Source organism: Phalacrocorax aristotelis, chromosome 1 (genome assembly GCF_949628215.1).
Source record: "Phalacrocorax aristotelis chromosome 1, bGulAri2.1, whole genome shotgun sequence".
NCBI lineage: Eukaryota > Metazoa > Chordata > Aves > Suliformes > Phalacrocoracidae > Phalacrocorax > Phalacrocorax aristotelis.
This window is the reverse complement of record NC_134276.1, coordinates 135524160-135538418: the sequence shown is the minus strand read 5'-3', so window position 1 is coordinate 135538418 and position 14259 is coordinate 135524160. Positions and strand designations below refer to the sequence as shown.

The 14259-nt window shown below is 42.6% G+C and overlaps 1 protein-coding gene across 2 annotated transcripts in view; it reads left to right on the top strand.

Moving 5' to 3' along the window:
- LOC142065041 (ovostatin-like) overlaps positions 1-14259 on the top strand; it is a 34009-nt gene that overhangs the window by 757 nt on the left and 18993 nt on the right. For both annotated transcript variants that reach the window (XM_075110770.1, XM_075110780.1), the window contains exons 2-14: positions 1228-1411; positions 2104-2260; positions 3105-3157; positions 3646-3666; positions 4514-4682; positions 8110-8194; positions 8835-8952; positions 9624-9744; positions 9982-10091; positions 11091-11249; positions 12034-12261; positions 12476-12533; positions 13803-13948. In XM_075110770.1, coding sequence (XP_074966871.1) covers positions 1228-1411; positions 2104-2260; positions 3105-3157; positions 3646-3666; positions 4514-4682; positions 8110-8194; positions 8835-8952; positions 9624-9744; positions 9982-10091; positions 11091-11249; positions 12034-12261; positions 12476-12533; positions 13803-13948 — 1609 coding nt within the window. The remainder of the gene's footprint in view (positions 1-1227; positions 1412-2103; positions 2261-3104; positions 3158-3645; positions 3667-4513; positions 4683-8109; positions 8195-8834; positions 8953-9623; positions 9745-9981; positions 10092-11090; positions 11250-12033; positions 12262-12475; positions 12534-13802; positions 13949-14259) is intronic.

Sequence of the window (14259 nt, the reverse complement as noted above, 5' to 3'; positions counted from 1 at the left end):
ACCTGCTGTGTATTAGTATTAGCACCTGCTGTGCTGTCACAGCTTATACAGCACTGTCAATTTCCATGGCTTTATCCAAACAGAAGATTTCAGCTACAATTTTCAAAAATACACCAACATTAGAGCTTAAATCTCCTTCTCAAAAGTTCTAAAGGAAGACACTGTGAAAGTCAGAGGGTTTAGCTTTCTCAGGTAAAGTGTTGGTTTTTATTATTTTACTTCTAGTCTTTGGATATTGTGCAGTCTGAACTGGACAAGTGAAAATAACAATAAAGATAATATGAACAAGCAAAGCTGTGGGAGCAAAAAATGGAAAGGATCAGATTATCAAGAAAAGATTATACGATTCATGTTCTGCTGCAGAACCAACTCATCAATTCTGACATACATTATTTGAAAAGACCAGTTTAGGCAGCAGAGAATGGGAGGCCAGCAACAGAACCTTAGCCGTATATAGCAAATCTGAAGGAAAGTTATTCAGAGGAATAATCTGGGGAGGGAAGACTGCCCTAATTATAGAGAGTAGTATAACTAAAAAAGCCCAATGGAAAAAAGAAGCAAAGGAAGCAACACAGGGAGAAGCATGGGAACAGAATAGAACATGCAGGTTAGATTGAACATTCCCTAGAATATTCTGCAAAATGGAAAAACAGGCTCATTTCTTGTGCATTATACTGATTGACTTACAATAGGTCAGTTGTAAGTCAATCAGTAAATCAAGTTGTTTCTCTCTGGAGGGAGAGCTATCCAGAGAAAAAGAAATTAAAGGTTTGTTGCAACCATTAGCTAGTACTTCTGTCATTGATCTCAAAAAGAAGCTAAATATCACTCATCCTTATGGGAGGTTCCAGAGTTTTAAGTAAACATATAGGTCATGGGAGCATAAATGCAGCTATGCTTGTCAGGTGTTTAAACACTTTAGTAACTGGGGCTATGTAAATACCTGGAATAGAAAGATGCAGTACCATGCTGGGTAAGAGACTGCATAGAATTATGCTGATCTCTCAGCTCAGGAAGAACCATGAGGGACAAACAATTGTGATCTATACTTTCTTAGCACGTTATTCAAAATTAATAGGAAGAAATTAAAATCCTTCACCTGGTTTTGAGCAAGCTTTGGGCTGTGTCTTCTTTCACACATACAGCATTTCTGTGGTATTTTCCTCTCCTGTTTGCTCTGCCTTTCCTTCAAGACTGAGCTCCCTGATCTAGCCTTCTTTCTTACAGTCAATATGTGCTGCTGGTCCCGACAGTAGTCCGGAGTGACTCTCCACAGACTGCTTGTGTGCAGTTCCACACACTCAGTGAGCCTCTGTCCCTGAGCATCATCCTGGAATATGGCAGTATCCAGAAGACTCTTTTTCAGGAATCTGTGACAAAGAATGATTTCTTCAAGTGCTATGAGTTCAAGGTACTCTTTTGAGGCTACTGAAGAGAGTGTAGAAGCTGGAAATACTTCTGAGTGCAACCCTGCTTTTCAGTGAGGGCAAGAAGATGAAGAATGAAGGCAGGGAATAGGACAAAAAAAGATGAACTGCTGGAAAGGCTGTCAATATAGACTGGAAAAAGAAAGACATATGGGTTGTAGGGGGAAGCTGGAGTAAGACTGCATTCACAGAGTGAATAGAGAAAAGCTTTTGGTTGCCATCATCGGTACATGCGCCCTATGGGATTGTCATAATTGCCAAGCTGGAGAACCGAGCTAGGACATGTTCATTCCCTTTCCTGTGACTCTGGAAGACTTGGACAGATATGATAAACAAGTCCCAGAGTTAGGTCTTCCAGAATGCAGCAGGAGAAAACACCTCAGAATTAAGCTGTATGTCTGGGGCAACCTGCATATAGGAATGTAGCTACATGAGATGAGGAAATGCATAGGAGAGGGCATAGCTTAAAACCTTAGGAACTGGTAACAGATTATGGGACTTCCACAGCAGAAATTCCTAGAGACTATCTCACTGGCAAAGATAGATTTCTCAAGTCTTTGCACAAGCTATTTATGACTCACTTGACAATCAGTACCTTACTCAAGAACCCTGGGCATCTGGGGACCTCAACACATCTCATTTACCACTTTTCCTCTGGGGTTTTGTTTCTCTCCAGGTTCCTCCTGCTACTTCTGACCACCTGGCATTCATTTCCTTCTCTGCCAAAGGCACCACAGTCAACTTAGCTGAGAGAAGATCAGTGGCAATTCAGAATGTGGATAATAGTGTCTTCATCCAGACGGACAAACCCATCTACAAACCAGGGCAAAAAGGTGCTGAGGGGTTTGAGTCAGCTAGTGAACGAGGGAACTGAGTGCAAGGGTGGGTCTAGAATAACAAGGACTTCCTCTTATGGATGAAAAACTGTGGACAATCCTTCAGATAGTGTATAATTGTCATCTGAGGTTGGGGTCATCAAAAGTCAGTGAAAAATAGAACCAATTCACAAAATTGCAATGAATGAGTAGAGTTCATGTGTTTTTACTTAGTCAGTTGCACTTACATGATCTTGAGTTCTGCTAGATTTACTAAGACCAGTCACATAAAGTGTCCTTAAAAATACAGAAAATAATAGGATAAGCTTGGAATGAACAAAATTCATATAAAACCAAAGTAAATATGTCAACAGCTCTTTCTGCTTAACTGTCAATCTAATTCACAGTGTTGATGCCATCATGATATTTAAATGAAGTACTAGCTGTGGCGCAGTTCGTTATCTCTTTAGCGTAATTATACTTCAGTGCTGCACAGGATTTACACTTTGAATAAAGAAAAATTCTTCCTTCTCTTTGAGATTTTCATTGAATTGGTTTGTATAAACAGGGTTTTTTTCAGCAAATGCTCAAAAGAACTGAGTCCTTCAAGAAATGAAGGCAGTACGGTGTATTTTTATTTACATTTTACTTTAGCCCAGTGGGTCAGAATTGAAGATATTTCAGCTGACAAGTTTATTCTGGTTTTCTTTTTCACTGGCTAAGATAACCAAATCCTTTCTAGTTCTCCAGGACTCTTTAGTTCTCCCTAAAAGCCTGGGCAAACTTTGTTTCTGTTGTATGTTGAAAGTGACTTACCAATGCTAAAGTGAATGATCTTTTTTTGTCCTATGTCCTTTTTCAGTGATGTTTCGTGTGGTCACTTTGGACAGCCAATTCAGACCTGTTCAGGAGACAGTATGTATGAATAATAATCAATTTTTTTTCAAGAAATCTTTTGGGATACCTGTTTGCTGAGACTCCTTCACTTAGTAATTGAATAAAAAAGGCCTGGGATAGGCCTCCTGATGTTTTTGAAGAACTGCTGTTAACTCCTTAAGTTCACACTCCATCCTTTCCCTGCCTTTATAGAAAGCAAAGGGTCTGAAAGCACTCCTGAAAATCTCACAGTGCTCAGATTTTGTAGTCACTTCACTTCACCTGCCCCAGATGAGTAGAAAGAGACTGGATGTTTTTTGTAGAAAAAATAAATTCACAAACAGCTTATCCCCTTAACATTATCTTTTAAATTACAGACATGAGTTTCAAATTGTTTCCTTGACCCAGTCTTCTGTATCCAGAGAAAGCTGTTCAGAGCTTCTTTATGTTCTAGTATTTTTCAAGTTAATTTCTTGATGTTTTGATAATTTTTTCTTTTTTCTTTTCCTCTTTTTTTCCTCTTCCAGTATCCCCGAATCATCATTGAGGTAAGAGATGCAACACATTATTAAAGCACAAGTTGCCTTGGAAAGGCTATATATGCTGCATCATTCCCCATAGTATCTATATATCTATATCTATCTATCTATACATACATATAGCTCTGGGAGAATCACCCAAAGCACCCAAATCACCCAAAGCACACTAACTAAAGCAAATGGACTTGAGGTTGAACAGTGGCAGTACCCATTATCAAATACTAGAGGAGGAGAAATCAGCAGAACTGGAGATGTTAGTCAGAGGGTTTTAGGGGTCAGAAGGTCATGGAGTTGTTGCTGTGTCTTTTGTTAGGAGTCAAACAGGAGTGTTCAGTGTAGTCTTACTTTGGTAGAACTACAGTAAATAGGCTGGTGAAATAACCTCATTTGCATATGGGTATAGAATAGTAATTTTCTGAAATGTCGTGTTCTTCTGGGGAACACACTAACAATGAATCAGTCTTCTGTGGCATTTCACATCACTAGATATCAAAGCACTTTCTAAGAGAGGCCAGCATAATATTCCCATTTTACAGAAGGAGGAGTTGAGTCAGAAAGACTTATGCTAGAAGAGCTACAGATAAGCAAACTGATCCCAATCATGTACTATTCCTGGATTATATGAGGTCATCTGGCAGCGTAGCTAATTTCCAGTTAAACATAAACTTCGGTTTCTTTAATGCACAAACAGACCTGGAAAATTAATGGGAAGTCAGAGTATATGTTATTAACCCAAACTCACATTCACACTATGATGCACTTAGCTGATATGCCAGATACAAAACTTAAAAGAAAGCAAGAAGACAAGAAACAGGATGATAAAGGTTTTGGTGCACCTTGCTCTTCTACTCTCCAGGATCCAGAGCGAAACAAGATCTTCCAGTGGTTGGAAGTAGCATCTAAGCATGGAATTGTCCAGCTCTCCTTCCCACTAATCCCAGAACCTATTCTGGGGTCCTACCACATCACTGTTGAGAAGAAGTCAGGTGAAAAAGAGTACCAGTTCTTCACGGTTGAGGAATACGGTAAGCAAAGGCTGTGAACTGCTCTGCACCAGCAATGAGGCTGGCTCTGCTGAAGTCAGATAGGAGGTGCTAGTGCAGAGTTTAAGTGCTTTGAATTCTCTGCTTTGTGCCTGAGAAAAACATGGAAAGAGCTGGGTGGAGAAAGTAGAAGCATGAAGGGAAAAAAGAAATGCTGAGAAAGGCAGCACTTTCATGAAACAGTCAAGTCTAAAATCTATGTTGACAGTAGGAAAGCTGCCAGCAAGACCTCAACTCTGGACAAGAGAAGAGCAGACTTCAGGTTGCTCAGGAACTGCTTAGTAAGGTCCCCTGGGAAAAAGCTTCTGAAGGTGCTGGGGTCCATCAGTGCTAGTTGCTTTTTAAGTGCCATCTCCTAAAAGCACAGGATCAGGCAATTCCAAAGTGTAGGAAGTCAAGCAGGTGAGGCAAAAGGTCAGCTTGGCTGCCCAGGGATATTCTTCTAAAAATAAGGAGAAAAAAGAAAGTATATGGCCAGTGGAAGCAAGGTCAGGCAGCATGGGAGGACTATAGGGATGCTGTTTGCCACTGCAGGGATGAAATACGTGTGGCCAAAGCTCAGTTAGAGTTGAAGCTGGCTATTACTGTGAAGGACAATAAGAAGGGTTTTTTAAAATACATTAAAGGCAAAAGGCAGACTAGAAATAACATTGCCCCATTGCTTGATGAGAATGGTCACCTCACAAGCAGGGACATAGGCAAGGCAGAGAATTTTACTGTTTTCTATGTCTCGGTCTTCAATACCGATGGTGGGCTCAGGGAACCCCAGAGCCCTGGGCTAGTGAACCATGATTGTGGAAATGATAAACTCCTAATAAACCCTGAACTTGTGCAGGATTTTCTGCTCCAGCTAGATCCCTGTAAGTCTATGGGACCTGATGGGATTCATCTGAGGGTTCTTAAAGAGCTGGCCGATATCATAGAAAGAACTCTCTCAATGATTATTCAATGCTCTTGGGAATCTGGAGAGGTCCCAGTTGACAGGAAGCTGGCAGTCATTGTCCCAGTCATCAAGAAGGGCAACAGGGATGACCTCAGTATCTGTAAGCCCATCAGTCTCACTTCTGTGCCTGGCAAAATTATGGAGAAGATTATTCTGGGAGTTGTTGAAAAACACCTGAAAGACAACACAGTCGTTGGTCCAAGCTGGCACGGTTCACGAGGGGAAAGTCCTGTCTAACAAACTTGATTTATTTCTATGACAAGGTCACCCACCTAGTTGACCAAGGAAACCCAGTTGATGTGATCTTTTTAGATTTCAGTAAAGCTTTCGATACTGTCTCTCAGAGTATCCTGGACAAAATGTCCAGCATATGTCTGGATAATCACATAATGCAGTGAGTGAGCAATTGGCTGATGGGTTGGCTCAAAGGGTCATAGTAAATGGGGTTACATCGGGCTGGCAGCCAGTCACTAGTGGGGTTCCACAGGGATCCATCTTGGGGCCGGTACTCTTTAATGTCTTCATAAATGACTTGGATACAGGACTTGAAGGAATACTAATTAAGTTTGCTGATGACACAGAACTGGGAGGAGCTGTTGACACTCCTGAGGTCTGGACCGACTGGAGAGCTGGGCAATCAACAAGTGTATGAAGTCTAACAAGGGCAAGTGCCAGATTTTGCACCTGGGGCATGGCAACCCTGGATGTACACACAGACTGGGGAAGGAGAGGCTGGAGAGCAGCTCTGCAGAGAGGGACCTGGGGGTTCTGGTAGATGGCAAGTTGAACATGAGCCAATGGTGTGCCCTAGCAGCTGTGAGGGCCAACCATGTCCTGGGATGCATCAAGCACTGCATTGCAGCCAGTCGAGGGAGGGGATTGTCCTGCTCTACTCTGCACTGGTGCAGCCTCACCACTGTGTGCAGTTTTGGGCACCACAGTGTATTAGGGGTACAAAGCCAGTAAAAAGTGTCCAGAGGAGGGCCACAAAGTTGGTGAAGTGTTTAGAGGAGAAACCGTACGAGGAGCATCTGAAGTCACTTGGTTTGTTCAGCCTGGAGGAGACTGAGACCTCATCTCGCTCTACAGCTTTGTCACAAGGGGAGGAGGAGGGGCAGGTGCTGATCTCTTCTCTCCGGTGACCAATGACAGGACCTGAGGGAATGGCAGGAAGATGTGCCAGAGGAGGTTTAGGTTGGATATTAGGAAAAGGTTCTTCACTCAGAGGGTGGTGAGGCACAGAACAGGCTCCCCAGGGAGGCAGTCAGTGCCAAGCCTGATGATATTCAAGGAGCATTTGGACAACGCCCTCAGAGACACGGTGTGAATTTGGGGTTGTCCTGTGCAGGGACAGGAGTTGGACTTGATGATCCTTGTGGGTCCCTTCCAACTCAGGACATTCTATGATTCTATGATTCTACTTTTCAGGAATTAAATTAGGAGTCTAATTTTTTACAGGCTTGGCATGAAGTCATTGTATGACTTTGGGTTCCACATCCTCTCACTCAGGTCTTACACCTTCCATCTGTTCAGAGACAAAATGAATGTCAGGCCTATCCTGGTTTGTGGAGGTCGTAATCGTATAAAGAGCACTAGGTTAAAATATGCAGTAGAAATCTGAAGATATTATCTGACAGATCAAATAACAGGTACCAGATTGTTACTGGAGGAGGCTAGATAGACAGTGGAAGCACAGGATGGAAAACAATGGGTGGTAGAGATGCCAAAGCCCACATAGTGACCTGCTTACTCTCTGGAATAGACCATATCAAGGGAGTTGCTAAAATTTTTTTATTTTACAAGTTTTATCCTCTTTTAGTGACAAGTTTTCCTTGGTAGTTCCCAAAGAAGGCTTGGACAACTCCCAGTTGCCTGAGTTTTTTTGTAAGGGCAATAAAGCACCTTTCCTGCTTACCCTCCAGAGGTCTTTCATACCTTTCAGTCTCATGTGTCCGGGTGAATGAGAAAAAGGCCTTTTCCATCTATGTTGTCATTATTGCTGGTGACCAGGGCCAAAAGATAAGCTGAAAAGAAGGAGTGATGGTGACCTGTTTGATTTTACTATTTCACTTAATCTGTTGCTTTTCTCCTTCAATGGGGCTGGATTTCATAATAACTTCTGTTCTCCAGGACTTAAGTATTTTGAGACATCAGCATTACTCCCACCTTTCTCTTGAAGAAAATGCGTACAGCCAATTGAAGTGATTTATCACGGTCCTTACTGTGGCTGTTGTAATTATTAGTATGATTATTATTACTTTTTAAAGAAGTCATTCCTCTTCCCACTAAAGGTTATTTTGTCTCCAATAATATCCAAAAGCCATCTCCTAGGTAGACTTTTCTTTGAATCATTTTCTCTCCATTGTTGGTGAAAATGCCTTTGCCAACTGTTTTTTTACTGTCTTTCACACACACCTGCCTATAGCATGCAACTGCTCAGCAGTCCTATTCACATTGCTTTCCCAGTGCTGCCAAAATTTGAAGTGACAACCAGTGTGCCAAAGAGGATCTCTTTCTTTGATGAAGAAGTCAAGGTGAACGTTTGTGCTTCGTAAGTATCAGGTCTGAGGACAACAAATTTGTACACAAGAAACATGGGATAGAGGATGGTGTGCCATGCTGGGAAGCAGGGACCCTGCTGCTGATTCAGAGTATGGGTTAGATCAATTCCTTTAGCTATGACTTCCATGACATGAAATATGATAACCCTCCTCCCACTACATAGCAGAATTAGAACTGGGAGAGTCTAGAGCTACTTGCTAGCTGTTGTTTTTTTGTTATTATAGTAAAGAAGAAGAGTCTATGATTAAGATTGCTGGCTGTGGCACTGCCAAAGGGCAGGGCCACATGACCTAAAAGGGTGAATAGGGATCTTTCTGCAAATATGACCTGCTTTGCATGAGGCGCTAATGAGAAAAAGCAAGCAGCAGGGAGCCCAGCACTACTTTCCAGCTTCAGACCTTGAAGAATGACTACACCAAGGTGATGGTAAAGCAGGCTTTTTTAACAAGATGCCAGAAAGAGCCTAACATTAGTTGAAGGGAATTCTGCTAGGGCTAACTGGTCCTGTTTCTCAGCTGTTCTTCTGTCTGTGCTCTGGGCACTCCTGACAGGTTGAGAGTCTGTACTGCTATGCAGTCTTTGTAGATTTCATGCACATGAATGGGTTCTTGTGTCTTTTCCTCTCCTAGGTACACTTACGGCCAGCCGGTGCAAGGGAATGCCCAAGTCAGTGTGTGCCAGCAGAACTTTTATAGTCCACGATGTGAGCAAAAACAGAAAGAAACCTGCACAGCTGTCACTGGACTGGTATGAAACATGACAAGGCCTTTCTTCCCTGTCAGCTTTATTGCCCAACATGTAGCACAGTGTTTGGTGGCCTCATTCATTTCCTGGGGACCACCAGAGAGACAATCCCAGAGGCATGTTTTTTCTCACTATCTCACAGGCAATGATGAAAGACCATGAAGGTAGTTTTTAACCAATAAACTTATTAGGAAACTGGTTTTTCCTCAGAAAGAGGCAGTAGGAGGGAGGGAAGCTTATGAATCTATAAATTTGTGATCATTCCTAAAACACTGGAGCTGTGTTCTTAACAAGCGTAATCAGCCAATCTATACTAGGAATCTTTGAGGAGACTTAATATTAAACTAATGATTAATTTCTCCACTAGATCAGACTCAAAGTGTCATAGAGGCCAGGCATCATGCAAGATGGGTTTGAGAAGGGACATGAGAATAGAGAGGATCAGGGGGAATGAGGACAGAGGTTTCCAGGTGCAAGGGTAGATGAAATTGAAACAATTATCTGGGAAGGAGACAGGGAGTGAGAAATTTAAGGTAGAAGTGGAGTGAGTAGAAAGTAGGAGCTGCAGATATGAGCCGAGGCATGAAGCTCTTCAGAGACCCACTAATACAAATTCAGGAGCAATTTTCCAGACCTTAAGAAAAATGGCTTTCTACTTTGTGCTTCTTCTTCAGCTAGAGAAGGGTGGCTGCCTCAACACTGTCATCTCCACCAAAACATTCCAGCTCTACCGCAACTATGCGAGGATGTATACCAGCCTCAAGGTAGAAAGCACCGTCACTGAAAATGGGACAGGTATGAGACAAGTGGAGTTTGGGTGTATCTGATTAACGCTAATAGGTGGTACTTTCTGAGAGAAACCTCCTGGATCCTAGTCTGTGCAGCACACAACCGACGATCACCCCTTTTTTTTTTTTTTTTGGTAGCTCTCCCTCCAGAGCATCACTGCTCCATATAGCTTTTCAAAAGAAAGGGTTTTCTGCCCATGTCTCATTTCTGTTTCCTCTCCTTTATACTGGGTGTGTCTCACAGGTATCCAGATGAAAGGCTATGACTATGTTGCAGTCAACGAAGAAAATGACAGAGTGATATTCAAGAATATGGATATCTATTACAAGAGGGGAATTCCTTACTATGGTGAGGTGGGTACCTGAGAGGATACATTTAGATCAAACCTTATTGAGGTCTAGCATGATGATCTCTGTGTTGCCCTATTTGTGGATGTCCCCTAACTCTGTGGTGACAAAGTCCTGTGATAATGATGCACGACAATGACTGCTGTGTAGTTCTCTCATTATGTCAGATGCTCCTAGAGAAAAATTATGTTGTACCTGGAGTGTTAGGGTCTCTCTTCTGCCGTAATTAGGGAATGCCTGAAAGGTGGGTGAATGAAAGATCATATAAGTGGGGAAGAAACTTCTTCAGCAACAGCTGTGCCTAAACTGAAGGTAGAATTTACCCTGCATCGCATCACGCAGTCCCAGGGATGTTGACCTAAAGCCATATAGGTGTTGGAGTACATTCCATATTCTTACCAACCTGCATTTGCAGGATAAATCCAGGTACAGAAAGGAGGATAAGCCATACAGCATCATCCTGATATGCAATAGAGATAGAATGTATGCACAAATATCCAGGAGCTGGGAGGTGCTGCTGAGCTCCACAGGTTACCTGCAGCCATGAAGTCATCTGCTTTAGGGTTGTTAATCAGTGCCTTCCAAAGACTGTGTCCTCTGGAGTCCCTCTGTTTCTATTTGTTCGGGGGGGAGAGCATGAGGTAAGAATTTAAACCGTCATCTCTCACTCAATAGTTTTTAACTTATGCGATGGTGGACTGAACTAATGGTCACTGAAAAGAAACAGAGGACTTTTCATTAAAAGAATCTTTTATAAAAGATCATGTATATAAACAATTGCTTCTCCCTCTGTGACATATAGTTTGTCCTTGCACTGATAGGAATTGCCGGTCTATGTCTGTCACAGAACTCCAGCTCCTTCAAGATATTGAGGAGCATTTGCCTCTTAAATACATTTCACTCTTGATTCCTACTCCCTGCAGTTGTCCTCAGTGCTTAAGTGAGCATCCTCTGGTGAGCAGAGGATTCCCCATTCTTTTGGAGTTTTTTCTTCCTTGTGTTCAGATCGCTGTGATGAATGTGGATGGCAAGCCTGTGGCTAACAGGACTGTCCTGCTGGACCTCAATGAAGAATACCTGGCCAACTATACCACTGACAAGAATGGCACTGCTGCTTTTTCCATCAACACGTCCAACTTCTTTAATCCCAGTTTTAAGCTAAGAGTAAGTAAATATGGGCTTCAGTCTAATTCCTGAAAAAAATCCTTCATTGGAGAGAGGGATTAGAAGCAATCGGTGGGTGCTGGCAGGATTGTTTCAGTTGAAGAAGGTAGGCAGTCAGTCCACCAACACCTGCAACCTTTGTGAAATTAGTATCAGAAAGCACCAGTGTCTGAGGAGTGGCAGACTGCACTCCAGGAGTGTTTGGGTGCTGCAGTGATCTTCAGCACCTCCCTACTTTTTGCACCACTCAGAAGCCTTTTCTACAGCCACCTTCCTTCTCTTCAATCTGTGTGCTAGAGGACCTACCTTACAGGGTGCCCTGCCTTCCCCCACCCAGTCTGGATGCATGCTAGGCTCTTTCCCTGCTTCTGCCTGCTTCCCTGAGTTTCTGCTGACAGACACTCATGCCTGTTACCATCAAATTTTCTTCTCGTGTTCTCATACTTTTTCTCTGGTGTGATGGGAAAAGCTGAGAAAAAGGCGGCTGTTCGAAAACAGTGCCATTCCAATTCACAACTTGCTCCAATCCTTCAAGAATCTGAAATATCCTCCCTACTGCAGTGTGCCATAGGTGTCTGGATACTTTAAGGTATCTAGAAGTCCCCCCACTCTGGACGCATGAAATACAAATTTGTCACATCTCTTGCTTTTGGCTTAAGCAGCTCCAAAATATCAGCTTCCCAATAGAATATTTTAGAGGGAAGATGACTTTGCCTCTCACCTCCCTGCCATTTTTTATATTCCACTTTGTTGATTCTCCATGTATGACTTTTCTGCTTCATAGGTCAGGCAGGCACCAGATGACTGTGCAGACTTCTTCACCTGGAGGAATGATAATGAGCTGCAAGCCTTATTCTTTGTCAGGCGTTTCTACTCACGGACCAACAGCTTTGTGAAAATCGAGCCAGTGAAGGAGAAGCTCAGTTGTGGCCAGCAGAGAACGATCAATGTTCACTATGTCCTGAACAGAGAGGGGTACAGGAATGCCAGGCACACAAACTTCTACTATGTAGTAAGTCCTACCTTGACTCAAGCACCTCTTTTCTTTTACCTTCTGTTGAAGACCATATAAGGCAGAAATATCCAGGCCAGACAGTGGTTACAGATCACAGCTTGACTTGGTGGCCTTTGAACCCTCTCAGAATGCTACTCAAAATCAATGATTTCATGGGGGAAGGGAGGAGGTGCTTTTGATCCTGTCTCATGAGTTTTTTTTCTATGACCAGGTAATGACAAAAGGAAAAATTGTTCTCAGTGGCCAGAAGCAAGTCAGCATCTCTCGTGGTAAGTTCTAGGCCATATTACGTGCTTGTACTTCAAAGCATCATTCCAAGCACCAGAGCATTTTTAAGTTTTGTAAGAAGGGATGAAAACAGAGAACTGCAGCTAAATCACGTACTAGTTTTTAAACACAATGACCTGTCAGCACTCAGTATCATTTCCTTTTGCTGCAGCATCTAGCCAATTCTCCCATATCTTAATCAAATTGATCTTGTTTGTTGAAACATGAAAACTTCGTTGTGATCAGACACCAAGGAATGTAACCTTATTCAGTTTTATTTCTTGCCAATGAGTATTTGCAGCTTCACACTTACTCTGTGACATCCAAGACTTCACCAATTAGAAGGCTAAAACTTTCTGAAGTTTGAAATAGTAGGTGTTCCATCTGACAGGGATATTTAGCAGTTAACTGCTTGGAATTCATTGTATTTTCAGAAGTCTCCAGTTACCCACAAGTGACAATGATCCTACCAATCACAACAAAATTAACTTTGTTCTTTCATTGTTAGAAATATCTTTTCTTGCAGAACCTGGTCTATTTCCAGTCTTCAGTAGGTGCCTTAAGTAAGCCTCACTCCTCATATTGGATTTGTTGCTTGGTATTTGCTATCTTTGGTCTTTCTCTGGGTATATGTGCACTACGGCTGCACAGTATAGGTTCCCTTATGGTTTAGGGAAAGGCATCCCATTCATCAAAGGACAGCTATGTCACATAATTTTCCCTTCATGAAATCAGCTTGAAGCCATGTGGTTTTTCCTTAATATTGGGGGCTAATACCAAGGTGTGTAATAGAGTGTGGCTCACCAAAACCTATGTGAAAGCTAAATTTCCTGTCCCTACTCTAGCAGTTGTCATCCATGCAGATAAGAAATTCATATTTCTTCTGTTAAGAGAGCTGTCCCTTAACTCAGGAGACTGGCCTATCTCCTCTGGTGTAGGAAGTTCTAGGTTTGAGACCCAAAAGCAGTGTTTCGCTCTTCTCATAGAAATCATGCACAGATTTCCCTATGCTTCAGCCCTAGGCCCAACTTCAACTCATCTCAAAGTCTCTCTAAAGCACCCTGCTCTCATCATCCTTCACTTTGTATCTGTTTTCTTGCTGATGGGAGCTGTTCCTCAGCCTCTGCAAGACGAATCTTCCAATTTCCAACTTCTCTATTTTCAAAGGTGCTGGTATGTTATGGATAAATGTGTGGTCCTTCCACCAAAGTTGAGGTTTGTCTAATCTCTTTTATTGGCTACTTCTCCATTGTTTCATGTTACTTCCACAGCTCCCAGAGGTGCATTCTCCATCACGCTAACTGTCACTGAGAAGCTTGCCCCCAGCGCCAGGCTGTTGCTCTACACAGTGCATCCTCATGGGGAGATAGTGGCTGACAGTTCATGGATACGCAGCGATGTATGCTTCAAAAACAAGGTAAAAACTTTTATTTCCTATCAGCTGGCTTTTGCTGAAAGAACATTTGGGGAATGACTTCATCAAGAGCCTTGCTCTAGGGATGACCTTTAGGAATGGAAAAGGTACAGATGTGCCTGTGAACATGAGGACCTGTCCCTGGAATTGGCACGTATGCTTGAACTCAAACTAAATTCTCAATGGAGCGGAGAAAGGGAGGTGACTAGGTTGTGGATTTTTACACAAGTGGCATTCAGAAGGGCCAAGTAGCAGTAGGGCCTTTGCCCCACAGAGAGTAGACTGAGTGCTGGTGGAAGGTGAGATTTAGATCT